General features: G+C 45.4%; 1 protein-coding gene across 1 annotated transcript in view; it reads left to right on the plus strand.

Annotated features, from left to right (window-relative positions):
- Positions 1-2,284: 2,284 nt before the first annotated feature.
- LOC121558402 (polymeric immunoglobulin receptor-like) overlaps positions 2,285-25,968 on the plus strand; it is a 32,730-nt gene continuing 9,046 nt past the window's right edge. The window contains exons 1-4 of the mRNA XM_045219648.1: positions 2,285-2,343; positions 4,607-4,614; positions 4,860-5,192; positions 10,911-11,240. Coding sequence (XP_045075583.1) covers positions 2,285-2,343; positions 4,607-4,614; positions 4,860-5,192; positions 10,911-11,240 — 730 coding nt within the window. The remainder of the gene's footprint in view (positions 2,344-4,606; positions 4,615-4,859; positions 5,193-10,910; positions 11,241-25,968) is intronic.

Genomic DNA, 25,968 nt, shown 5'->3' on the forward strand with positions numbered 1-25,968 from the left:
CCAGTTTCTACTTATCGAATCCCCTCAGGTACCCGTTGTGTTGGGGTTTTCATGGCTCCAAAGACACAATCCCCTTGTGGACTGGACTGTGGGTTCGATCAAGGTTTGGAGCGCATTCTGCCATGCTCAATGCCTGAAGTAGGCGCAGCCTGCCCCGGAACGTATTCCTGCAGGCTTGGGTAAAGTCTCGGACCTCTTCGCCATTCCCGTGGAATACCAGGACGTCCGGGAGGTTTTCAGCAAGGCCCGTGCCACCTCACTTCCTCCGCATCGGCCCTATGACTGCGCCATTGACCTTCTCCCGGGCACTGCACCGCCTCAGGGGTGGCTCTATTCCCTGTCGGGTCCGGAGACCAAGGCGATGGAAACGTACATTGAGGACTCCTGGCTGCAGGGTGTATCCGTCCTTCTGCCTCCCCGCCGGCAGAGGGTTCTTCTTTGTGGAGAAGAAGGACAAAACCTTGCGTCTGCGTATCGACTACCGGGGCCTGAATGACATCACGGTTAAAAACCGTTACCCACTTCACCTCATCGCCTCGGCTTTTGAGTCTCTCCAGGGGGCTACCATCTTCTCCAAGTTGGACCTCCTGAACGCCTACCATCTGGTACGGATACGGGAAGGGGACAAGTAGAAGACATCCTTTAACACGGCTAGCAGGCACTACGAATACCTTGTTATGCCATTCGGACTGACCAACGCTCCTGCAGTGTTCCAGGCCCTGGTTAACAATGTTCTCCGTGACATGTTGAACCGGTTCGTGTTCGTCTACCTCAATGACATTCTTGTTTTTTCCCGCTTGGCTCAAGAACATGTCCTCCATGTTTTTCAGCACTCACCTCTCCAATGGTCCCGTTCACGTGGTCTCCAGCTGCAGACCGGGCGTTCTTGGACCTCAAGCACCGATTCACAACCGCCCCATCCTAATCCATCCGGATCAGTCCTGGCAGTTCGTGTTGGAGGTCGACGCCTTGGACATCAGATTGGGGTCTGTCCTGTCCCAGCGTTCGGCCCAAGACCAAATGTTGCATCCCTGCACTTTCCTCTCCCATCGTCTCAACACCACTGAAAGGAATTATGACGCGGGTAACCGAGAACTCTTCACGGTTAAGATGGCGTTAGAGGAGTGGAGGCACTGGTTAGAGAGGAAGGAACACCCTTTCATAGTGTGGATGGATCACAAGAACCTGGAATATCTCCACACCGCCAAGCGCCTCAACTCCAGGCAATCTCGACAGACCCTGCTATTCACTCGGTTCAACTTCACCATCTCATTCAGCCCGGGATCCAAGAATGTGAAGCCGGATGAGCTTTCACGCCTCTATAGCCCCTCTGCTACACCAACGGACCCTGAGACCGCCCTACCCTAACTCTTGTCTCGCGGCTGCATTCGTCTGGGGTATAGAGAACCAGGTCCGTGAGGCGCAGTGTTCCCAGACGGACCCCGGGGAGGGGGCCTGGTTACCCAGATGTTTGTCCCGGACTCTGCCTGTTCCCCAGTTCTGGAATGGGCTCATTCCTCCCGACTGGCCAGCCATCCTGGCTCCCGTCGGACCCTGACCTTTGTACGACTACTTTTTGGTGGCCCACCTTGGTTCATGACGTCTCCATGTTCATCACCGCCTGCACTGTGTGTACTCAGAATAAAATTCTAAGGCAAGCTCCGGCTGGCCTCCTTCAACCTCTTCCCGTTCCTCACCGCACCAGGTCCCATATATCCCTGGACTTCGTCAAGGGTCTCCCTCCATCAGATGGCAATACCACTATCCTCACGTTGGTGGATAGGTTTTTCCAAAGCCGCCAACTTCATTCCCCTTCCCAAGTCACCCTCAGCCAAGGAAATGGCCCAGTCATGGTGCAGCACGTCTTCCGGATCCATGGACCTCCGGTGGTCTCCGATCGCGGTCCTCTGTTTTCGTTCTGGTTCTGGAAGGCGTTTCTGCACCCTCATTGGGGCATCGGCCAGCCTGTCCTCCGGTTTTCACCCCCAATCTAACGGCCAGTCGGAGGGAGCCAATCAGGACCTGGAGACGACTCTTCGTTGCCTCGTCTCCGCCAACCCCACCTCCTGGAGCCAGCAACTCGTGTGGGTGGAATATGCCCGCAACACCCTTCCCTGCTCAGTCACTGGTCTCTCGCCTTTCGGGTGTTCGATGGGATATCAGCCCCCGCTCTTCCCTGAGCAAGAGGACAAGGTCAGCATACCCTCGGCCCAGATGTCCGTCCGCCACTGTCGCCGTACCTGGAAGAGAGCCCGGTATGCTCTTCTCAAGACCACCTCCAGGTATGGACGACAGGCGGACCGCCATCGGACTCCGGCTCCCCATTGTCGTCTCGGGCAGAGGGTATGGCGGACCACTCGGGATCTGCCCCTCCGGGTGGAGTTCCGCAAACTATCCCCCCGTTATATCGGCCCTTTCCCCATCTCTAAGATTCTTAGCCCCGCACCCTCCGTATACATCCCTATTTTCATGTATCAAGGATTAAACCTCTGTCTCACAGCCCTCTGTCTCCTCTTTCCAGTAAACTAATGGACAACAACACTTAAGCTTCTACTTCCAGCTTATACAAACTATATACATTTTACGGACACAGTATATTTTACAATAGCTCTCTTTTGTTTGTTTTTAGTCCCATCCTTCAGCTACCCTCAACCCATCCTATCTATCTCTGAAGACCATCCAGTTTTGATTTATATTTGCTATATATTTTTCAACTCTGCTGTTTCATAAAGGTTCTGAACCTATATACAAAATCAGAACTGTTTGTGGTCGCCATTGAACATTCACGTGTCCTGGTCTCCGTCTGCCCAAAATAAATTATTAACCAGAGTGGATAGTCAAAGGACAATTATGGAGGAGTTCCCGGGGTTCAAACCAAATCTGTTAAAGTACAGGGCAGGGGAATTGATGAACAGTGGGGCATTTATCATATGTTACTGTTTAAGTACCTTAAGTTGGTTTCTGTAAACATTTACTTTGATTAATTTATGGCACCTTGTATTATGTTTTTTAGAATATTTTTAGCAATTTTGAATGTATAGTTTCTTTATTGAATTTGATTGTTTCCGTAGGAGGGGCTATGGCAATTTAAAGGCTGGGGTAGAGCTCGTCCCCGGACCTGGAGTCGCGGGCAGACCATGATAAGCAGATTCCACTAGCTTCCATAGCCACCGAGTCAGATTCCACAGCCACAAAGTCAACATTTTATTTAAGGTTAGGCATAAGGTTAGCAGTGTGGTTAGGTTAAGGGTTAAGGTTAGGTTTAAAATAGAATTTTAAGAACATCAATTGTAGAAATGGGCGGGGTTTATGACTTTGTGGCTATGGAAGCTAGTGACGACCATGAAATGCTGCATTCACGTGCTCATCAGAACTTCCTATTTCCTAGTTGTGGTGTCGGAAATACAACTTTGTTTCATTCATGTGCTTTTAGTGATTTGGTCGGAACAATTCTTCAACTAATAAGAGTTTAGCTAGCTTACTTAACATTGACAATATGGTCAAACTAGCTACATTATACATATTGATGAGGCTGTAGTGGTCAAAAATGTATTTGTTGTCATCCTTTGGTTGAAAAGGTTAAAAGGTCAGTGGTGAAACTTCACAACTCAACAACTTTCGGGCAGCAACATTTTCTCAAAACCCCTTGTAATTCCGACTTGGAGGGTTTTTCATGTGAAAATTCCCAGTCGGAACTAGGAATTTCAAAGAAATCCGACAGCACGTGAACGCGGCAATGAACTTTTGATGCAGAAGCATGTAGCGTTTAGAACCCAAGACATATGGGCATCGATTGAAAACCAAGTTGAAGTCTAGTCTCGTGTTTTTCAAGTTTGTAATTTTTTGGTGTGGTTTTCCTGTTTTTGTCCCGCACTGCAAATATTCCTCACTGGATTCTGGAACTCCAACAACCTTTTTGTCAAATAAACCAATAGTGACACCATACCAGCCACTGCCAACCAACCCTACAGTTTAGCTAAGCAGTCTTTTATCAACATGTAATGCATTGAGTTAACCTGAAACCTGTAGTCTTGTGGTACAGCAGCTTCCTGAGCTACTGCTGATTCGCTACCTTACAGGACAATGTGGTTTGGAGCTGTGTCTATGACCAGGGTTTATTTCCTGGACAACGTTTATTGTTTCTATTTCTATTCCTTTCTAGTCTAATTCTTTTTAAGACAGAGAGGGTTCATATCTGGATTTTGGCAAAACACCTTAAAATCACATAGACTGGAAGTCTAATCATGGGTTTACTTTGAAGCTGATTTTTGGTCTGGTCTGTGGAGATATTGGTCTAACTTTATTGGGAACAAATACAAGTACATAAAGTAAGTACATAAATAAAGAATTGAAATCAATTAATTTGAATAAATCAAATCATATCAATTGTAATGACTGATCCACAGAATGTATTGTTACCAGCCAATCAGGGGTATGTTCACTTTAACAGAAGCAGAATGAGGGGTACAGACAGTGATGTGTATAGGAGTCATTGTCTTTGGTGCCTCTGTCCTTGAGAAATACATTTGTGTACAGGTACTATAACACAGAAACACAAACCACACATGGCTCTTCATCTCTCCCTCCTCCTCCTCCTCTGCTCCAGACTCTCAGGTAAGGGTAAAATGTTTTTATGAAGTGAAAAAGTCTCATGGTTCAGTGCGCTGCTGCTTGAAGTCAGACAAAATATTAGCTAGCCTACATATTCAGCCCACACTCATCCCTGCCATACCAGCCATTTTGTACACTACTCACTCCGACTGTTGTCCTTGTCCACCTGAATGGGTAATTGGTAGACCACCTTATCAGTTGACCGAAAGGACTGAGTCTAAATGTGTTTTCTGTTGCTGTGTCTGCAGGTACCCAGGCAGGGGAGTACGGTGTGTCCACAGTGAGTAAGGTGTCTGTGAAGACAGGAAACTCCATCACCATCCCATGTCGCTATAATCTGAGATACATAGAATATGTCAAATACTGGTGTCAAGGAGATTACTGGAATTCTTGTTCTGCTCTAGTACGCACAGACCAACCAAAGATATCTGGGACGGTGTCAATCTCTGATGATGTCACCCGAAGAATCTTCTCTGTTACCATGACTGATCTGCAGCCAGAGGACTCTGGGTATTACTGGTGTGCTGTGGAGACTACAGGAAGAGATCAACATACATACTTGCACCTGTCAGTTACCACAGGTTAGCTCCCCATACCTCTCCTCAATCACACTGTTTTTTTTATTTGTTCAGTATGACACAGCTATGTAGCTATTATTTGGGGAAGACTGTTTTAAGGCTCTAAATACAATGTATTTACATGGCTATACATATAGGCAGATACAATGTATGTATGGAGTGTGTTTTCATTGTGGGTATACATTGTTATACTGTGGAGAACAGAAACACTTTATTATGAAGGGTTTCTACATAAGGACTTCATAACACATTCATAAGCCATGCATAATGAAATCAAAATCACAACAAAATGCTGATTTATTAATTATCTTTGAGACATTAAATTGAAATACTGTAGAATTCCATTCTTCCTATTGAAGACCGCTCCTTCTGAGGAGTACCAATATGGCGGACGGTGGCTTCAAAGCCTCTCATTGGCCAATACATAGCATCAGCAATCTAGTGTTTGTATACACTGAGTGTACAAAACATTAGGAACACCTTCCTAATATTGAGTTGCACCCCCTTTTGACCTCAGAACAGCCTCAATTCGTCAGGGCATGGACTCTACAAGGTGTCAAATGTGTTCCACAGAGATGCTGGCCCATGTTGATGTCAAGGATACGGCCGAGGCTGCCCTCCTCTCGTTCGGGCAGGCTTCGGCGGTCGTCTCCGGAGTACTAGCTGCCACCGATCGATGTTTCTGTGTCTCACTAGTTCTGTCTGTATTGTTCACACCTGTTACTCATTAGGCTTATTAGTTTCCCTATATTACCTCTGTTTTCCCTCCTGAGTGTGTGCGTGATTGTTCTTTGTTACGTCGTCTGTTGAGCTGTTGTTTTTGCTCTTCCCTGCGTGGAGGGTTTGCTATATTTACTTGGAGTCGAGTAAAGCCATTTATTCTCAGTTCTGTGTCCTGCGCCTGATTCCGTTTCCCCACTGCACCCAGACACTGACAGAATCACGCACCCGTTATGGAGTCAGCAGGCACGCCCGATCCCAGCGCTTTGTTGGAGGAACGCATCAACCAGCACGCGACCATGCTGCAGCGACTAGGTTCGGCTCTGGATCAAGTGATCCACACCATGGATCGATGGGAGAGAGGTGGGTTTTCTACACCTCCTCTTTCGCCGATTTCTCTTCCATCAAGATCCTCCAACCCTGGGTCCAGTGGTCTTCGGCTCTCGCTCCCGAGGGAATACGATGGGACAGCTGCCTGGTGTAAGGGTTTCCTGCTCCAGGTGGAACTTTACCTGGCCACCATCCACCAGGCTCCCTCGGGATACGAGAGCGTGTCCGCCCTCATCTCCTGTCTGTCGGGCAGAGCCCTGGAATGGGCCAACGCGGGAGTGGGGTGGAATAGACGCTGAGTCCGTTCGTTATGAGGACTTTACCCGCCCCGCTTCCGGGCAGTATTCGATCATCCGCCTGAGGGGAGAGCGGCGGGGGAGCGTCTGTTTCACCTCAGCCAGGGAAGGAGGAGCGCACAGGAATAAGCCCTGGATTTCAGGACACTGGCAGCCAGCGCGGGATGGAAACGAGAGGGCCCTGATTGATCACTACCGGTGCAGTCTACGGGAGGACGTTCGTCGGGAGCTGGCCTGCAGGGACACTAATCTTAACCTGGACCAGCTGGTAGATTTATCGATCCGGCTGGATAACCTGTTGGCTACCTGCGGATGTCCAGATCAGGGTCCGTCCAGTCCATCCCCCAGCACTTCCGAGTCCACACCTATGGAGCCTGAGTTTTCCACACATTCCCAGCATAGGGCGCTCGTAGATTCCGGCGCAGCTGGGAATTTCATGGACAGATTGGTTGCGCATAGATTAGGGATTCCTATATTGCCGTTAGGTGTGCCCTTCCCCATACGTGCCCTAGATAGTCGCCCATTAGGGTCAGGTATGGTTAGGGAGGTCACAGCTCCACTTCGGATGGAGACACAGGGGGGTCATGAAGAGAGAATGAGTCTCTTCCTTATTGATACCCCTGCGTTTCCCATGGTGCTGGGCCTTCCCTGGCTAGCCACCCATGACCCCAGTATTTCGTGGCAACAGAGGGCTCTTAAGGGATGGTCACCTCAGTGCTCGGGAAGGTGTGTAGGTGTTTCCGTAGGGGCAACCACGGTGGAGAGTCCAAACCATGTCTCCCCAATGCACATTCCCTCAGAATATGCCGATTTGGCTCTCGCCTTCTGTAAAAGGAAGGCGACTCAATTACCACCCCATCGACGAGGGGATTGTGCGATAGATCTCCGTGAGGGTGCTGCACTTCCCAGGAGTCACGTGTATCCTCTGTCACAGGAGGAGACGGTGGCTATGGAGACATATGTCACCGAATCTCTGGGACAGGGATACATTCGGCCCTCCACTTCCCCTGCCTCCTCGAGTTTCTTTTTTGTGAAGAAAAAGGATGGAGGTTTACGCCCGTGCATTGACTAATGAGGTCTAAATCAGATAACCGTAAAATACAGCTATCCTCTTCCTCTCATTGCTAGTGTGACGGAGTCATTGCACGGGGCACGCTTCTTCACAAAATTGGACCTCAGGAGCGCGTACAATCTGATCCGTATCCGGGAGGGGGACGAGTGGAAGACGGCATTTAGTACCACCGCTGGTCACTATGAGTACCTCGTCATGCCGTACGGGTTGATGAATGCTCCCTCAGTCTTTCAATCTTTTGTCGATGAGATTTTTCAGGGACCTGCACGGACAGGGTGTAGTGGTGTATATAGATGATATTCTCATGTGTCCCTGGTGCGCAAGATGCTTGGTAGACTGTTGGAGCGTGACCTGTACGTTAAGGCTGAGAAATGTCTGTTCTTCAGACAGTCCGTCTCCTTCTTAGGATACCGCTTGTCAGAGTCAGGGGTCGAGATGGAGTGTGACCGCATTTCAGCCGTGCGTAATTGGCCGACTCCTACCACGGTAAAGGAGGTGCAGCGATTTTGGGGTTTTGCCAACTACTACCGGAGATTTATCCAGGGCTTTGGCCAGGTAGCAGCTCCCATAACCTCTTTGCTAAAGGGCAGTTCGGTGCGCCTGCAGTGGTTTTTGGTCAGCTGAAGGCGCTGTTCACCACGGCTCCCGTGCTGGCTCATCCGGATCCATTCTTGCAATTCATAGTCGAGGTGGACGCGTCCGAGGCGGGATAGGAGCTGTACTGTCTCAGCGCTGGGTACGCCTCCCAAACTCCGCCCCTGTGCTTTCTTCTCGAAGAAGCTCAGCCCGGTGGAGCAAAACTACGACGTGGGGGATCAGGAGCTGTTAGCTGTTGTGAAAGCTCTTAAGGTGTGGAGACTTTGGCTTGAGGGGGCTAAACACCCTTTTCTCATTTTGACTGACCACCGCAATCTGGAGTACATTCGGGCAGCGAGGAGACTGAATCCTCGCCTGTTTTTCACGCGTTTTGTGTTCACCCTATCGTATAGACTAGGTTCCCAGAATGCTAAGGCAGACGCTCTGTCCTGGCTATATGACTCAGAGGATCGGACCAGGGAGCCTACTCCCATACTTCCGGCTTCTTGTCTGGTGGCGTCGGTGGTATGGGAGGTTGACGCGGACATCGAGCGGGCGTTACGCACGGAGCCCACTCTCCCCCAGTGTCCAGTGGGTCATGCGTACATTCCGTCAGAAGTTCGCGATCGTTTGATTTATTGGGCTCACACGTCACCTTCTTCTGGCCATCCTGGCATTGGTCGGACAGTGCGCTGTCTTAGTGGGAAGTACTGGTGGCCGACCTTAGCTCAGGACATGAGGGTTTATGTTTCTTCCTGTTCGGTGTGCGCTCAGTGCAAAGCACCTAGACACCTGCCCAGAGGTAAATTACAACCTCTCCCCGTTCCACAGCGGCCGTGGTCACACCTATCGGTGGACTTTGTTACAGATCTTCCTCCGTCACAGGGTAACACCACGATCCTGGTCGTTGTGGATCGGATTTCTAAGTCCTGTCGTCTCATTCCTTTGCCCTATAGTGTCTGATCGGGGTCCCCAGTTCACATTGAGGGTCTGGAAGGCATTTATGGACCATCTGGGGGTCTCGGTCAGCCTGACCTCAGGTTTTCACCCCGAGAGTAATGGGCAGGTAGAAAGAGTAAACCAGGATGTGGGTAGGTTTCTGAGGTCGTATTGCCAGGACCGGCAGGGGGATTGGTCAGTTTACATCCCCTGGGCAGAAATGGCACAAAATTCCCTCCGCCACTCCTCCACTGACCTGTCTCCCTTTCAGTGTGTACTAGGTTACCAGCCGGTCCTGGCACCGTGGCATCAGAGCCAGATCGAGGCTCCTGCGGTGGATGAATGGTTTCAGCGCTCGGAGGAGACATGGAACGCTGCCCATGTACGCCGGCAAAGGGCGATTAGGAGACAGAAGGCGAGTGCTGACCGCCACCGCAGTGAGGCTCCGGTTTATGCACCGGGGGACCGGGTCTGGCTCTCAACCCGAAAACCTGCCCCTTCGCCTGCCCTGCCGGAAGCTGGGTCGGCGGTTTGTGGGGCCCTTTAAAGTCCTGAGGAGGTTGAACGAGGTTTGTTATAGGTTACAGCTCCCCCGATTACCGTATAACCCCTCGCTCCATGTGCCTCTCCTCAGGCCGGTGGCAGCTGGTCCGCTCCAGGAGTCCGAGGTGCGGAGGTTCCTCCGCCCCCATTGGACATTGAGGGGGCACCGGCGTACTCGGTCCGTTCCATCATGGATTTGAGGCGTCGGGTTGGGAGGCCTGCAGTATCTCGTGGAGTGGGAGGGGTACGGTCTGGAGGAACGGAGCTGGGTTCCCAGGAGGGACATCCTCGATCCCTCCTTGTTAAGGGAGTTCCATCGTCGCCATCCGACTCGCCCTGCTCCGCGCTCCTCCCTGGCCGCCCCCGAGGCGGTGTCGACGCACGGCTGGAGCCGCGAGTCAGATGGGGGGTACTGTCACGGATCGGCCGAGGCTGCCCCTTCTCCTCGTTCGGGCAGGCTTCGGCGGTCGTCGTCACCGGAGTACTAGCTGCCACCGATCAATGTTTCTGTGTCTCACTAGTTCTGTCTGTATTGTTCACACCTGTTACTCATTAGGCTTATTAGTTTCCCTATATTACCTCTGTTTTCCCTCCTGAGTGTGTGCGTGATTGTTCTTTGTTACGTCGTCTGTTGAGCTGTTGTTTTTGCTCTTCCCTGCATGGAGGGTTTGCTATATTTACTTGGAGTCGAGTCAAGCCATTTATTCTCAGTTCTATGTCCTGCGCCTGATTCCGTTTCCCCACTGCACCCAGACGCTGACAGTTGACTCCAATGCTTCACACAGTTGTGTGAAGTTGGCTGGATATCCTTTGGGTGGTGGACCATTCTTGATACACATGGGAAACGGTTGAGCGTGAAAAACCCAGCAGCGTTGCAGTTCTTGACACACTCAAACCGGTGCGCCTGGCACGTACTACCATACCCCGTTCAAAGGCACTTAAATATTTGTTTTTGCCCATTCACCCTCTTAATGGCATACATACACAATCCATGTCTCAATTTGCTCAAGACTTAAAAATCCTTCTTTAACCTGTCTCTTTTCCTTCATCTACACTGATTGAAGCGGATTTAACAAGTGACATTAATAAAGGATTCTAGCTTTCACCTGGATTCACCTGGTCAGTCTATGTCATGGAGAGAGCAGGTGATCTTAATGTTTTGTACACTCAGTGTACATAATTGTCTATGAAATGACATGGGTTGCTTCTCCCTTGGTGAATTTGTGTCTGTACCTCTGTGTTCAGGTACTCCAGGACTCTATGTGGACCAACAGGAGGTGACTGGAGTTGAAGGAGGGAGTGTCACTGTCTGTTGTCACCATAGTAACACTGTGGCTAAGAAGTGGTTGTGGTGTAAGATGGGTATTTACTATGTCCCCTTGGTGGGAAGATATTCAGGTCTTTTAGATGGAACATCAGTGACATCACAGCAGACCATTGATAACAACAACAGACACATTTTAACAGTGACTCTGAATGGATTGAATATGGGGGATACTGGCTGGTACTGGTGTTCCACAGGTGACCTACAGATGCCTGTTCACATCACTGTCAATCAACTGACCACAACGCAGAGTATCACACTGCCTCCACCACCACCCCTACCCCCACTTCCACCATCACCATCTCCACTGTCAATCAACTGACCACAACGCAGACTGACACCATCATCAGTAAGTAATGAGAGAGCAGTTTTAACCAAATATAGTGAAATTAGTCTTTCAAATTCACAGAATTCAACTTAAGTCATTTTGCATACATGATACATTGATATATCACGCTGAAATTGTGTCACTTAAACACTAATAAATGAAATACAGAAACTGTTGAACCTTGACAGAAAAGCTGACCCCTCAAGACATCTCTCTGACCTCACCCACAACTGTAGTTCCTGCTGTGTCCTCTTCCACCTCTCAGGCCCCAGTCAACAACACACACGATGGAGCCCAGGGGTAGGTGAACACTACCACCTCTTTAGTCGGTACTCAATAAGCAAAAAGGTCATTTATTTTAATTATTGGATGAGTCAATTGTGTTGTTTTTAAATAAAAAATAAATGCCTTCTGTATGCCTCAGTCTTCAACTAACACTGTCTGGTTGCAATTTGCATAGTGTCATGTCCTCAAAGCAATGTTGTTCTTCTACAGATGGGAAAGAACACTCTTCTACCTTCCGAAAACTGTTAATGCAGTGCTCTTCCTCCTGTCCACCATCATTGCTGTGGTGAAGTTCACGGCAAACCGACTCTGAGGTCAAACAGGATGAGTAGAAACTAGATTTATTTAGCATTTGCACATTTTTCATTGAGGGATATGTCTTCACCTTCTTCACCTTCTTCTCCTTCTCTAGCTTTATTGGTATATTTAAATTCTTTGCTAATATTTTTTTTTTACTCTTCTCAAGATCATCTGTTACGAAATTCTGTGAAATTACAGTGCCTTCGGAAAGTATTCAGACCCCTTTACTTTTTCCAGATTTTGTTATGTTACAGCCTTATTCTAAAATTGATTAAATAAATAAAAATCCTCAGCAATCTACACACAATACCTCATAATGTTTTTTAGAAATGTTTGCTAATTTATAAAAAATAAAAACGAGAAATACCTAATTTACATAAGTATTCTGACCCTTTGATATGAGACTCGAAATTGAGCTCATGTGCATCCTGTTTCCATTGATCATCCTTGAGATGTTTCTACAACTTCATTGGAGTCCACCTGTGGTAAATCAAATAAAGAATAATATGGTCAATTCAATTGATTGGACATGATTTGGAAAGGCGCACACTGTTTATATAGGCCCCAGTTGGGCATGTCAGAGCAAAACCAAGCCATGAGGTCCATAGAGCTTGGAGAGAGGATTGTGACGAGGCACAGATCTGGGGAAGGGTACCAAAATATTTCTGCAGCATTGAAGGTCCCCAAGAACACAGTGGCCTCTATCATTCTTAAGTGGATGAAGTTTGGAACCACCATGACTCTTCCTAGAGCTGGCTGCTCGGCCAAACTGAGCAACTGGGGGGAGAAGGGTCTTGGTCAGAGAGGTGACCAATAACCCAAAGGTCACTCTGACAGAGCTCTTGAGTTTCTCTGTGGAGATGGGAGAACCCTTCCAGAAGGACAAGCATCTCTCCAGCACTCCACCAATCAGGCCTTTATGGTAGAGTGGCCAGACGGAAGCTACTCCTCAGTAAAAGGCACATGACAACCCTCTTGGAGTTTGCCAAAAGGCACCTAAAGACTCTCAGACCATGAGAAACAAGATTCTCTGGTCTGATGAAACCAAGATTGAACTCTTTGGCCTGAATGCCAAGCGTCACATCAGGAGGAAACCTGGCACCATCCCTACGGTGAAGCACGGTAGTGGCAGCGCCATGCTGTGGGGATGTTTTTCAACGGCAGGGACTGGGAGACTAGTCAGGATCGAGGTAAAGATTAACAGAGCAAAGTACAGAGAAATCCTTGATGAAAACCTGCTCCAGAGTGTTTAGGACCTCAGACTGGGGCGAAGGTTTACCTTCCAACAGGACAACGGCCCTAAGCAACCAGCCAAGACAACGCAGGAGTGGCTTCGGGACAAGTCTCTGAATTTCCTTGAGTGGCCCTGCCTTGGCCCGGACTTGAACCTGATCGAACATCTCTGGAGCGATCTGAAAATAGCTTTGCAGCAATGCTCCCCATCCAACCTGACAGAGCTTGGGAGGATCTGCAGAGAAGAATGGGAGAAACTCCCCAAATACAGGTGTGCCAAGCTTTTAGCGTCATACCCAAGAAGACTTGAGGCTGTAATCGCTGCCAAAGGTGCTTCAACAAAACACTGAGCTTTCATTTTTTAATTTGTTTTTACATTTACATTTTCTCAAGTTTTTGCTTTGTCATTATGGGGTAGTGTGTGTAGTTTGATGAGGGTTAAAAACAATTTAATCCATTTTAGAATAAGGCTGTAACGTAACAAAATGTGGATAAAGTCAAGGGGTCTGAATACTTTCCGATTGAACTGTGTAGGAGGTAATTTGCTGTGTTAGAGCCAACAATATAACGTTTAGCTCAGTGTCTAACATGATGTCATGGAATGAGTTAGTGTCACGTGAATTTCTATCTCTAATTCAACCTAAGCTTGAATCATTACCAGAGGTTGTAATGCTCTGGTTTTAATCATCAATGATTCAAGGTCCACAATCCACAAGTAATTATCGGTAAATTTTATTCAAGGAGAGCTCTGACCAAAAACACAAACATACTGTTTTTATACCCCTTGACAAACAAAGGCATTATGCTCCTCCCACCTTTAGGTGGCTTTCTTAAAACAGTTCCCGCCTTCTTCTTTACCCTTGAATGTTTAGTAATGTTAGTGGGTTGACACTACATGATAATTCGAATATCGTATACACATTTCTGCTGTATTTGGGGTGAAATCTTTTAGTCATTATTTTTAATACACAAATTCATCTATCAATCCACCCTTTTGACTAAATGGTTTCATCTTCAGGATAAATGTATTTACAAACATGTTTAATCTCAGAGATCAGTTCTATTTATCTACATCCAATCATAGGTCTTCTTTTAGGATTTTCCCTATGACCTTCATACATCAGAACCAATAAACGTTTCATCCAATTGCGGTCTTTCAGGGTCAAAGTCAGTCGTTATCCCCAAGCCTGGAGGATCGTATTTCCCACTCTCCTGGTCAGAGTCCGGAGTCGGTCCATTCTCTTATCATTTGGTGAGATACTGCATTCACCAACGCCTTGCTCACCAATCCTCGGACACAGGGAACAAGACAACAACCACATAATACAAGAATTCCCATACAAACACTGACTGCCCCTAAGATGGTTGCTGCTATGGTTTTCCATTTACCAAACATGGTATCAAACCATCCTGTCCAAGATGTACTAATTCCTGAGTTTTCAGCCCATTCTTTACTTAGCGCAGTTAATCCTGCAAGAGCTCTGGTCACCGTCCCTTCCGGTGCGGTGTTGTTAGGGATAAATGTGCAACAATGCCCCCCCACCATTTTACAGACTCCACCCCTTTCTACCAGCAACATATCCAGAGCTAACCGATTTTCCCAGGTCATAAGTGAGGTGGCCGATAATTGCTCGGAGATCCCCTTTACTGCATCTCTAGTCTGGTTAATAAATCGTTGTTGGTTGTAATAGATATAATTAATCCAATCCACATTTTTGTTTATTGTCACCCACCAGAAAATGTTTGTGGTGAACCCCTCCCATATCTGATTCATAGCTTTGTATTCATCTGGAACACCCTGGGGATGCCTATACCATCTATCCAAATGGGGGCTATTTCCTTCCTGACCTATATTCCTTTTCCTTCTGATTATTCTTCCTGTCACTGGTCTTTGATGACTAATTCTTACAGGCTGGACCAACAATACTGGTGCACAAGTACCCACCCATCCCTCTGGTAATGTCTGCCGAATACTCCCTTTTTTAGTGCATGCCCACCACACATCAGTCAGAGGGATGGTTAGGTTCCTAATTTTTCCTCCCTTCCTTATCTAAATCAGTCACATTAATTATCTCCTTACAGCCATCAAAATCACCCACGTTACGGGTGCCATTTCTATGTCTGTAACACTGGTATTCGCCAGGAGTTAAAGTGAATCTAGGTGGGCTGGCCGAGTATGTCAATTTTGCCAGCCCAATCCCTGTGCAATTGGGCTCTTTTTGATTGGACCCCAGGTCTAATACACAGGGAAACATTGCCTTTGGCATTGGGGGCGGTCAACATTGTCGGTCGCCCAATGGAGCATGCATAACAATTGGTCTCCCCCAAGGCCCTAGCGGTGTATTTCATCCACTTTAACCAGAGATTCTAATCAGGGACCCCCTCCACTTCCCCATTGTTCCATTCTTGGAGGAGAAAATCTTTCATAGTGGACGGGTTAGTCAAATTGACTCCGTCATCCCTTGACTGATTTACTCGGTCTATTGCCATTAATGGATTAATGCCAGTACCTGCTCCCTCTATATCGTTTGACTCTATTAAATATAATCTTAGACAAGTATCCCGTCCGTATACGTCCGCGCAAGCCCAGTAAGTTCTTTTCATGTCCTCTTTAGTGACCTTTACTATCGTTACTACCATCTCCGTGGGGATGTCGTTATACCTTCTTATCCTCCATCTGGACGTCCAGCCCCCCCCCCCATCTCATATCTCCTTCCCCCAGTATGTCTATATACCTGAGCCCAGGAACAATCCGCTGAGGGGGCTGAACATAAATACAACGGGATCTTATAATCCCATGTTGCTTGCTTATCCGCTCTGATAAGATCCCTAATCATAATTTTGAATCTTACTCCCCACCCTTCTCTGACTCCTATTTTGTAGATCACTCGCCCTTGATGGTCAGTATGTCGGGTCGCTTTCCCTTTATTTCTTAATAATGGTAAGGCCATAGCGTAATTGGTGCGAGGTGGTGGTGGATTTTGACCTACCACGACTATTGCCGAGACTATGATGCAGCTCAGGGTCACCCATATTCCCAAAAACCGCCAACCCTCTCCTGTCTTGGAGTCCTTCTGCTCGGTACCACCCCATACTCACACCCTAGGAACACACTACAGTGATGATAGGTCTGGGTAGGAGATCTTCGTTGACAGAGGTGACCCCCGGACCCTGTGGCCCAGTTCCGCTCGTCAACTCTGCGTGTGCTAAGCGGTGCTTGTATGTGGTCCTACCTTCTTGCAGTGGGTAACATGGACCCAGGTTCCTCTCTCTGCTATTCTAATGGCAAAGGCGGTGACCAATAGAACCTGGTAGGGGCCTTCCCAACGGGGCTGCTTCCAGTCTTTTTCTTTAGGGATTGTATCCACACCCAGTCTCCGGGTTGGATAGAGTGGGTTACCCTCTCCTTTAGTTCTCCTGTGGGGCACAGAATCTTTTACATACGTGTTTGGTTAATTAACAGTCTTCTCATATGTCCCGCCAATGTCCCTTCTACTTCTGTATCTGCCTCCTCTAGTCTGCCTAACTCGGGCATTCTATATGGTCTCCCAAACACTTTTTCAAAGGGGGGATAACCCATCTTTATTTGGTGTCACCCTAATCGTCATTAATACTATTGGTAGACATTGTACCCAATTTCTTCCTGTACTCATGATGCTTTTTCTTAAACGTGATTTAATCGTCGAATTAGTGCGTTCAATCAAACCTGCTGATTCCGGATGATATGAACAATGTTTTTTCATATTAATATGTAACTTCTGTCCAATATTATCTATTACCTGGTTGGAGAAGTGAGACCCATTGTCGGAATAAATAGTTTCTGGCAATCCGAACCGAGGGATTATTTCCTGACATAAAGCTTTAGCTACTGTGAATACATCAGCGGAGGAGGTTGGAAAGACTTCTACCCATTTGGTATACTTGTCTATCACAGTCAAACACCATTTTTTCCCTTCACTTCTTGTAAGTTCTATGAAATCAATTTCCAACTGTTGGAATGGATATCTGGCCTGGGGAAATTCCCCTTTTGGTGCTCTCTGCTTTCCTTGATGATTACTTTGTGCACATATAACACACCTAGAACAATTTTTTAAAAAGTAATTTGTTATCCCGTACGCTACAAAGTGCTTTCTAATTATTTCCACCATCCCCCCGGTTGATACGTGACTTTGCCCATGTATCAAAATTGCTGCATATCTAAACAGAGATTTTGGTAATATAGGTAAACTACCTTGATGCCACATTTCCCCCTTCTTGACTGCTCCCATTTTCTCCCATCTACTCACTTCCTTCATCGGTGCTCTTAACTGGCTGTCTATCAGTAATGCTTTATCAATGTCTACCTCCTCTTTTAGATGTAAGTATGTGGGTGATTGTGGTTTGAGACCTGCCTTTTTTCGCTTCCTCATCTGCCTTTCTGTTGCCGTTGCTTATGCTATCTACACCTTTAGTGTGAGCATCACATTTACAGATAGCTAACTTCTCTGGTAGGAGTACAGCATCTAAAAGATTCAAAATGAACTGGGCATGTGTAATGGTTTTGCCAGAAGTGGTTACCATTCCCTGTTTCTCCATTGTGCAGCAAATACGTGTACTGTATTAAATGCATAGGCACTATCGGTGTAAATAGTAACCTTTTTCCCTTTACTCAAATGACATGCCCGAGTGAGAGCCGCTATCTCTGCCTGTTGTGCAGAATAATTTCTAGGTAATGATTCAGCTTCCAAGACGTCAGTCTCTGTTACAACTGCATATCCTGTAGCATTCGTACCATCAGGGTTTTTTCTAGATGAACCATCAACAAACATAGTCACTTCCCCATCCACTAAGGCTAGGTCTTTTAAGTCAGGTCTTGGCAACACAAGTTTCTCAGTTTCAGTTATACAATCATGTGGGCTGCCATCTGTCGCAATAGGAACTAGAGTAGAGGGGTTTAGAGTTGTACACCGTTCAATGGTCAAATTAGGCATATTTAACAGGATTATCATACAAGATAAATGTCTAGCAGGTGACATATAGGCCATTTTATGCTCCAACAACAGTATGGATACTGCATGCGGAACCTTTAGTGTTAAATCGTGGTATAAAACTATTGATGCCGAATCTTGCACTGCCTGAGCTGCAGCTACCACAGATTGTAAACATAGTGGCATTGCTTGTGCTACCTGGTCTAATTTAGATGAATAATATGCAATGGGTTTGTTCTTATCCCCATGTTTTTGAGTCAAAACCGATGTCATATATCCCTCCCTACAATCTACCGTCTGGGTAAAAGGCCTGTCATATCTAGGAAAAGCTAAGGCTGTTTGGGAAGTGAGCAACTTTTTTATCTCTATAAATTGTTCCTCCGCCTCAGAGTTCCAAATGATTTTATCATGTGCTGCCATTGCCTTCCCATAGATAAGATCACTTAACTTCCCAGTATGCAGTGCATAATGTGGTACCCAAGCTCTACAGTAGTTTATCATCCCCAAAAGCTCATCATTTGTTTTTTTTCAATGGTTTTGGCGCTTCAAGTATAGCAGTTTTCCTGGATGAGTTTAACATTCGCCCTTCCTGAGTTATAGCGTGTCCCTAGGTAAATCACCTCGCTCTGCCAAAGTTTAAGTTTCTTTTGCTCACTTTGTGTCCTGTTCTGCCAGGAAGGTTAACAATTGGATTGTATCCCTCTTACATCCCTCCTGAGTGGGATTAGCCAATAGAATATCATCTACATAAACTAACATTTGGCTTCCCTCCTGAGGTTAAAACTTTCCCAAATTCCTAGTTATAGCCTGGGCAAAGATTGTAGGACTTTCCGAGTAGCCTTGAGGCATCCTAGCGTATGTCCATTTCCTTCCCTGAAAAGTAAAGCCAAACCACCCCCTGACTATCCGGATGAACTGGGATACTAAAGAAAGCATTAGCTAAATCTATCACTGTAAAATAGGAGTTTTCTGGTTTCAATTGGTTCAGCAATGTATGTGGATCTGGTACACATGGAGCTCTGGGAATGATATTTCTATTAACCCCCTGCAAGTCCATTACCATCCTCCAGTCGGCGCTAGGTGCTGCCTTTTTAACAGGAAATACTGGAGAGTTGCATTGTGCCTCGTCTCCAGGAATTATCACCCCTCCCTTAAGTAAATGCTCAAATGTAGGTGTTATCCCTTTTATTGCTTCTGGTTTCATAGGGTATTGCTTTTGGTATGGTCTATGATCGGATCGAGGAATCACTTGTACTGGAGCTACCCCCTTAATTAGTCCCACATCGGCTGGTCCTTGTGACCATAATTTGAACGGAATTGCTGCCAACTCATCCTCCTGTTCCTGAGTTAAGAAAATCTCTTCCTGTCATCCGTTAAAATTTGTCTCCAGGTGGACCCCGGCCTGGGTTTTTGCTCTCCAATTCAATTTTCTTCTATATCTCCCCGTGGAGTGGCTATACTGATCCCCATTTGGTGTATTTTGCCAGTCAGTGATGTTTTTCCCCTGTTTTATCCATTTACCTAGTGATAACCATTCCTCTGAAAGTTCTTTCACTAGGGAAACATGGGGGCTCCACCTTTCTATGTACAGTCTCTGGCTTTGTGGTCCTAACTCCACCTCTACAGCTGCCCGTTTTTATCATAGTGAACCCATTTTAACCCAATTGTTTTTTCTGTGGTTTTTAACAATTCTTCCTCATAATCTGGGTTAGGACCTGGGTGCTCATTACACCATAATGTACAGTGTAAGTCATCTACCGTCATCTTGGTTGATCCAATCACTAACTCATTACTTAGGTCCATTAGTGATTTCGGTATGTCTGTGAGTCCCCCTCTTAGCAGATCCTGGCTATACCAATAGCATGGTTTTCCCTCCCGCTCAATACCATATTATCTCTTACGACATATGCCTTCATACCCCTTAGCGTTGGCTTTACAGCTACGTTCAACTGAGTCATGGCATCCCTTCCTAGCAAATTGACCGGACACTGGCTTGATACAAGTACAGGTATGCATACCTCTCCCCTGAATCTTCATGTTTTAAAGTCACCGGGGCCGATAATCGCTCTATAAATTGGATGGCCCGAGGCCGAAGCGTACCATGATTCTTTTCCCCATTAATTCTAATTCCTTTGGGTATGTCGGGTATTACAGATTGCTGTGCGACATGCCCCTGTGTCACACAAGAATTTAATATTTTTCCCAATATTGTTAAGGTGAGGTATGGTTTCTGTTCTTGCTGCAGAGCCAATTCAATCGTTTCCAATTCAAACACTTCACACCCCGTATCAATGGTATCCTCTGACCCTCTCCTTCACTATCTGTCTTACTATCTTCCCCTTGCTCTAGTCATGCCTCATCTTCCTCTTCCTCCCTACCGGAACTGGGTGGTGGGTGTTTGTAGGCCCTCTCTCTTTTTCCACCCCGATTATCTTGTTTGCCCCTTCTTTTATTGCCGCAGTCGTGATGGTTATGACCTGTCTCGTTACAGTATTTACACGGGGCACAACATTCTCTTGCAAAGTGTCCTTCTTTGTCACAGTTAAAACACCTACTTCCTTTCCCATAGGGCAGGAAAGAGCGAGGCCTCGCTCCCCCCTCTTCTGGAGTTCTACCTCTCCCAGCTATCTCCCCTAGAGTAGCCATTAAATATTCTGCTCCCTTTTGTTCCTTTCTGACTCTATCCTGTTTACTATTCTGCTCATGATGGATTGCATATCTTTTGACCTCGGCTAACGATGTAGTTCCCCATCCCACTAAAGTTCTCTTAATATTCCTGCTTATTTCTGGTCTCATTCCACTAAGGAATGCTATTTTTAACTGCTGATGGTAACGGAGTATCATTCCCTTGCCCCTTGGGGAGGCTCAGGTATCCCTACTATTTGCGTTAAATACATTTCTCAGTCTCTCTAAGTATTGGCTGATGGTCTCACTGTCTTCCTGTTTACATTCATGTACTTTGGAGAATTCAGCATGTCGATGGTAATGTTCCCTTAAATTATTACACAATTCAGTTATTTTCCCAACATATTGCCCATCATCTGCCCATAGTAGGACTGCTCCATTGGCATCCCCTGAAACCCACTGCCCCCGAACAGCTGCCCAATCTTTCCCAACTAGGGTTCTGACTGCCCTTTCAATTTCCCCTGTGTTTAGCTTAAAGCTTGCCGCTAGACTCTCCAAATCCCTCCTGAACCCCTCTATTCCTGTCTTAGGGTGCACTACACCCTCTATAGCTCTCACTACATCTCGCTGTGTCCATGCCCTATATACATCCAGTGTGTCTGGTGCATGCTCCTCCCAGCCCTTGGGTTCGGCAAGGCTATCAAAGGGTACTGGTCATCCCCTTCCTCATTATCTAACCACTCTTTTCTTCCCTGGCTTATTGTAGTTTTCTAATCTTTTTAACTCCCTGTTTTTAAACTCTCTGTGTTTACTCTCTTGCTTTTCCTGCCTCTTTCTCTCTATCCAATTCTGCCCTTAACCTGACTATTTCATTTTGTAAAATGTCCCCCTCTTTGTTTTCTTTACTGGCCTCTTTACTCTGCCCCCTCTTCTTGCCCTTCCAACACTCGGCTTGGCCGTCATATGGTGGGGAGGGACGGGGATCACCCCTAATCTTCTCCTACACATGACAACGGTATCATCTGGGCTTTCTTTCCAAGCTTGCTCTACCAACTCTGGATATAACCTCTCTGCTCTTTGCTCTGGGGGAGGCCCTGAAACTTTTTTTTTTCTGTCCCTTTCTCTTTGCATCTCTAATAATTTTTTATTTTGTCCTTCCTCTCTTTTTTCGCGCCTCAAACAGCCATACCTCGCTGTTTCTAGCCCCTCCTTTCGCTGTTTTTGCATCTGTTTGATCATAAGTTCAATTTTTCTACTTCGAGATGCCCAATAAATCCATACTTTTTCTCTCCCAAACGGATCCATAAAACACATTCCTTCGATCTTCCTAACATATATCTTTCATCCCCGTTAATTCCCGGGAAGATTTATTTCCCATGGTGGAAAACTAAAAAGTTCCCCCTTTCGTAATAATTCCCAGAATTATTCTTCTAGAGCTTATTTTTGTGCGTCTCTTGAGCCAATGTATGATTTGCTCTTGTAATTAACCATTTAAAATTATTCAACCCCTAACCCAGAGCTTTTATTTAAAACTCCGGTTTCATGAGAAGAGTCAGATAACCATTTTTTCTCACGCGACTTAATAATTTAGCTCCTTCCTTGAAACGATTTACACGTACACTGATGGATACTCAAGTCTCACACGTACATAACATTATACAGTCATTTGCTAAACCTATTTGTAACCTAGAGGTCGTGAACTGCTCTAGTTTCATGAAACACACAGAGTTCTAGCAAATCCCCAGTTGTATACGCGACTTTTGACCCGTTTTATCTATAGCACACGACGAAAATCATCCCTTTTCCCTTTTTATCGTAGTACTGTACCCAATACAGTCTCAATAAAAACTAGTTTACATTGGTGATGGCCTTCATCCCTTGTCATTTCGGACTAGATTATTCTGGTAATAGCTATTTACCTAGGGTCAATTGCGGACCTCCCTGTTTCGTAATAATTATTACTTTGGTAACTATTTTCTGCCGTCTCTCACTCTCTCTCATACAAGTTCAAATTATTTTACCAAAATTCATGAATAAAATTACTGACCTTTTCCTTGTAGTTTGGATTCAAATAATTTTTCAAACTCGTTAACGTCTTTATCGTTCATAAAGAGTAATCACCAGCCTGTTTATTAACCTTAACGTCGAAGGCCAGGCCTATTCTTCACGGATGCAATCACCCGGCCGTGCACGGATTTCGGTGTCTCTAGAACGATAAAGATGTATTAAGATCCGGCTCGAAGGACCAATCTGTCACGTGAATTTCTATCTCTAATTCAACCTAAGCTTGAATCATTACCAGAGGTTGTAAAGCTCTGGTTTTAATCATCAATGATTCAAGGTCCACAATCCACAAGTAATTATCGGTAAATTTTATTCAAGGAGAGCTCTGACCAAAAACACAAACATACTGTTTTTATACCCCTTGACAAACAAAGGCATTATGCTCCTCCCACTTTTAGGTGGCTTTCTTAAAACAGTTCCCGCCTTCTTCTTTGCCCTTGAATGTTTAGTAATGTTAGTGGGTTGACACTACATGATAATTCGAATATCGCATACACATTTCTACTGTATTTGGGGTGAAATCTTTAGTCATTATTTTTTTATACACAAATTCATCTATCAGTTAGTTTACCAGAAACCTGCCTTGTGGTACAGTAGCTTCCTCAGCTAACTTTAACACTTTAGGTTGGAGGACATCTGTGGTTTTGAGCTGCGTCTATGACCAGCTTTCATCTCTAAGTAGAAGGCAGTCATCACTCCATCTCTGCAGCACCTGCCCTCTCAATTCTATAAATGTCTTTGTGTAATCATTAGTGACCTATTTTCCAGCAGAGGGTAACAGGATAATAGTGACTCTTGGTCCTAAAGAGCCCTTAGAGAATGTTGGAAGCTGAAAACATTGTAGTGACTATGAGTTTTGGGTTAAACTAGTATATATAATGCAATAGTTGCTAACTTTCACTGAGGGGGGCATGTACACAAATATTTTGAGCTTTCTTCAGGATAAAACACACACACGTTTGTTTTACTGTATTTGTGGGGATCAAAAAAGTATGCCCATTCAAAATCCTATTTTCCCCTAACCCTAATGCTAATTCCTAACCTAAACCCTAACCGTAACCTTAAACCTAACCCCTAGGCCTAAAATAGCCTTTTACCATGTAGGGACCAGTGAAATGTCCCCCACTTGTCCAAATTGTCGTTGTTTTACTATCATTGTAAGGACATCTGGTCCCCACAAGGATAGTAGAACTAAAACCACACACACACACACACACACACACACACACACACACACACACACACACACACACACACACACACACACACACACACACACACACACACACACACAAAGCAAGGTTACATTTTAATTCGTTTGTTTTTAGCATGATTTATGAATCCTTAGTTCTTGAGTTGTTTCGTAGTTGATATTTGGTCGTCTGGTTTACTGTAACAAATCCTCTCCTTGTTGAATCAGAGCCTTGGCCTACTATTCTGTCTTTACCTTCTCCAGCTTTAATGGAAAATATAAATGCTTTGCTAATAAACATTTTTAAAGACATTATACTGTTCTCAAGATCATTTGTCAGAAGATTATGTGCTCTGTGAGTCTAGGTGTGAAATTGTTGTATCAGAAATAGTTGGCTGTGTTGGAGCCAACAATAGAAATTATACTCAGTAGTTAACATCATGTCATGGAATGAGTTTACCTGAAACCTGCAGCCTTCTGGTACTGCAACTTCCTGACATAACTTTAACACTTTAGGTTGGAGGACATCTGAGGTTTTGAGTTGTGTCTACTGTGACCAGGGTTCATTTCCTGTATAGAAGGCAGCCATCACTCCATCTCTGCAGCACCTGCCCTCTCAATTCTATACATTTCGTTGTGTAATCATTAGTGACCTATTTTCCAGCAGATGGTAAGAGGATAGTAGTGACTATTGGTCCCAAAGAGCCCTTAGAGAAAGCTGAAAGGGGCAGTGCAGTCAAAAATGTGAGTTTCCTGTTTGTTTTTAAATTATATTTCCACACAATGAGGTTGGAATAATACTGTGAAATTGTAACAAATTTGGATAATGCCCTTTTAGTGTAAGAGCTTATTGAAGAAAATGGAGTTGGAGTTTTTGATCCACAGAATGACATCACAATCTGAAATGATTATTCTGATTCTGTTTTATTTGCATATTTATCCTCCTACTTTGAAGGGGTAAGCTGGGTAGGCTCTAGTCTATACAATCCTCTCCACCAATCAGGGCTCTGTATTTAAATATATTTAAATTTCTATCAACACACCCACATGATCACACAGAGCATTTCAATGTCAAAAGGAGGATCAGGAAAATAAATCAGGAAAAATGTATTTTTGAGTTATTTTCATGAAATGAACACAGACAGTGATTTAAAAATAACATGAAACTGCATGGGGCTTGAACAACGTTGTAGTGACTATGAGTTTTGGGTTAAACTAGTCTATATAATGCAATTGTTGCTATCTTCCACTGAGGGGGGTGTGTACACACAAACATAAGCAGGAAGAGTTAAAGTGAGGTCTGTGAACATTGGGAAGTAGAGTAATTCTCGACTGGTGCCTTTGTCCTTGACTGATCTACACATTAGTACACAGATACTGTGTCACACACACAGACTCAAACCTTCACGACTCCCCACCTCTTTGACCTCTTTCCTGGGGCCCATGCCCACCTCTTTGACCTCTTTGATGGGGCCCATGCCCACCTCTCTGACGGCCCCTTGTCCACCAGCTCTTTGATTTCTCCCTCTCCCTTGCTGTCTATCCTGCTCCTTGTTAAATAAATTGTAAGTGTTCACACACACCCTTTTATATGGTGACCAATAGTGGTTGCACTATGTGAAATCAATTAGTACTAATGAATATTCATTATGTATGGTTATCATGTATCATACATGTCATTTAGATGTTTATACTATACAAACACACATTGTATTTATGTAGTTCTCTAAATACATATATAGTAGACAAACCAGTCAAAAATCAATAGGTTTACCAACGGTTAAGTGACTAAACATTAAGCGCCGTTGGATTGCATGATGGTCAAATGTATTTAAACAAATGTGACGAGAATCATATGAAAAGTATTGTGATTATTACATTGTTAAAGGCAATTACTTTATATGAAAGGTATTTCTAGATGTGTCATGAGCCCTCTCACTCCACCGGGTTACCACCTTAATGTGTTTCCACTATCTTCCACTCTG

This window comes from Coregonus clupeaformis, unplaced genomic scaffold (assembly GCF_020615455.1).
Source record: "Coregonus clupeaformis isolate EN_2021a unplaced genomic scaffold, ASM2061545v1 scaf2575, whole genome shotgun sequence".
Taxonomy (NCBI): Eukaryota; Metazoa; Chordata; class Actinopteri; order Salmoniformes; family Salmonidae; genus Coregonus; species Coregonus clupeaformis.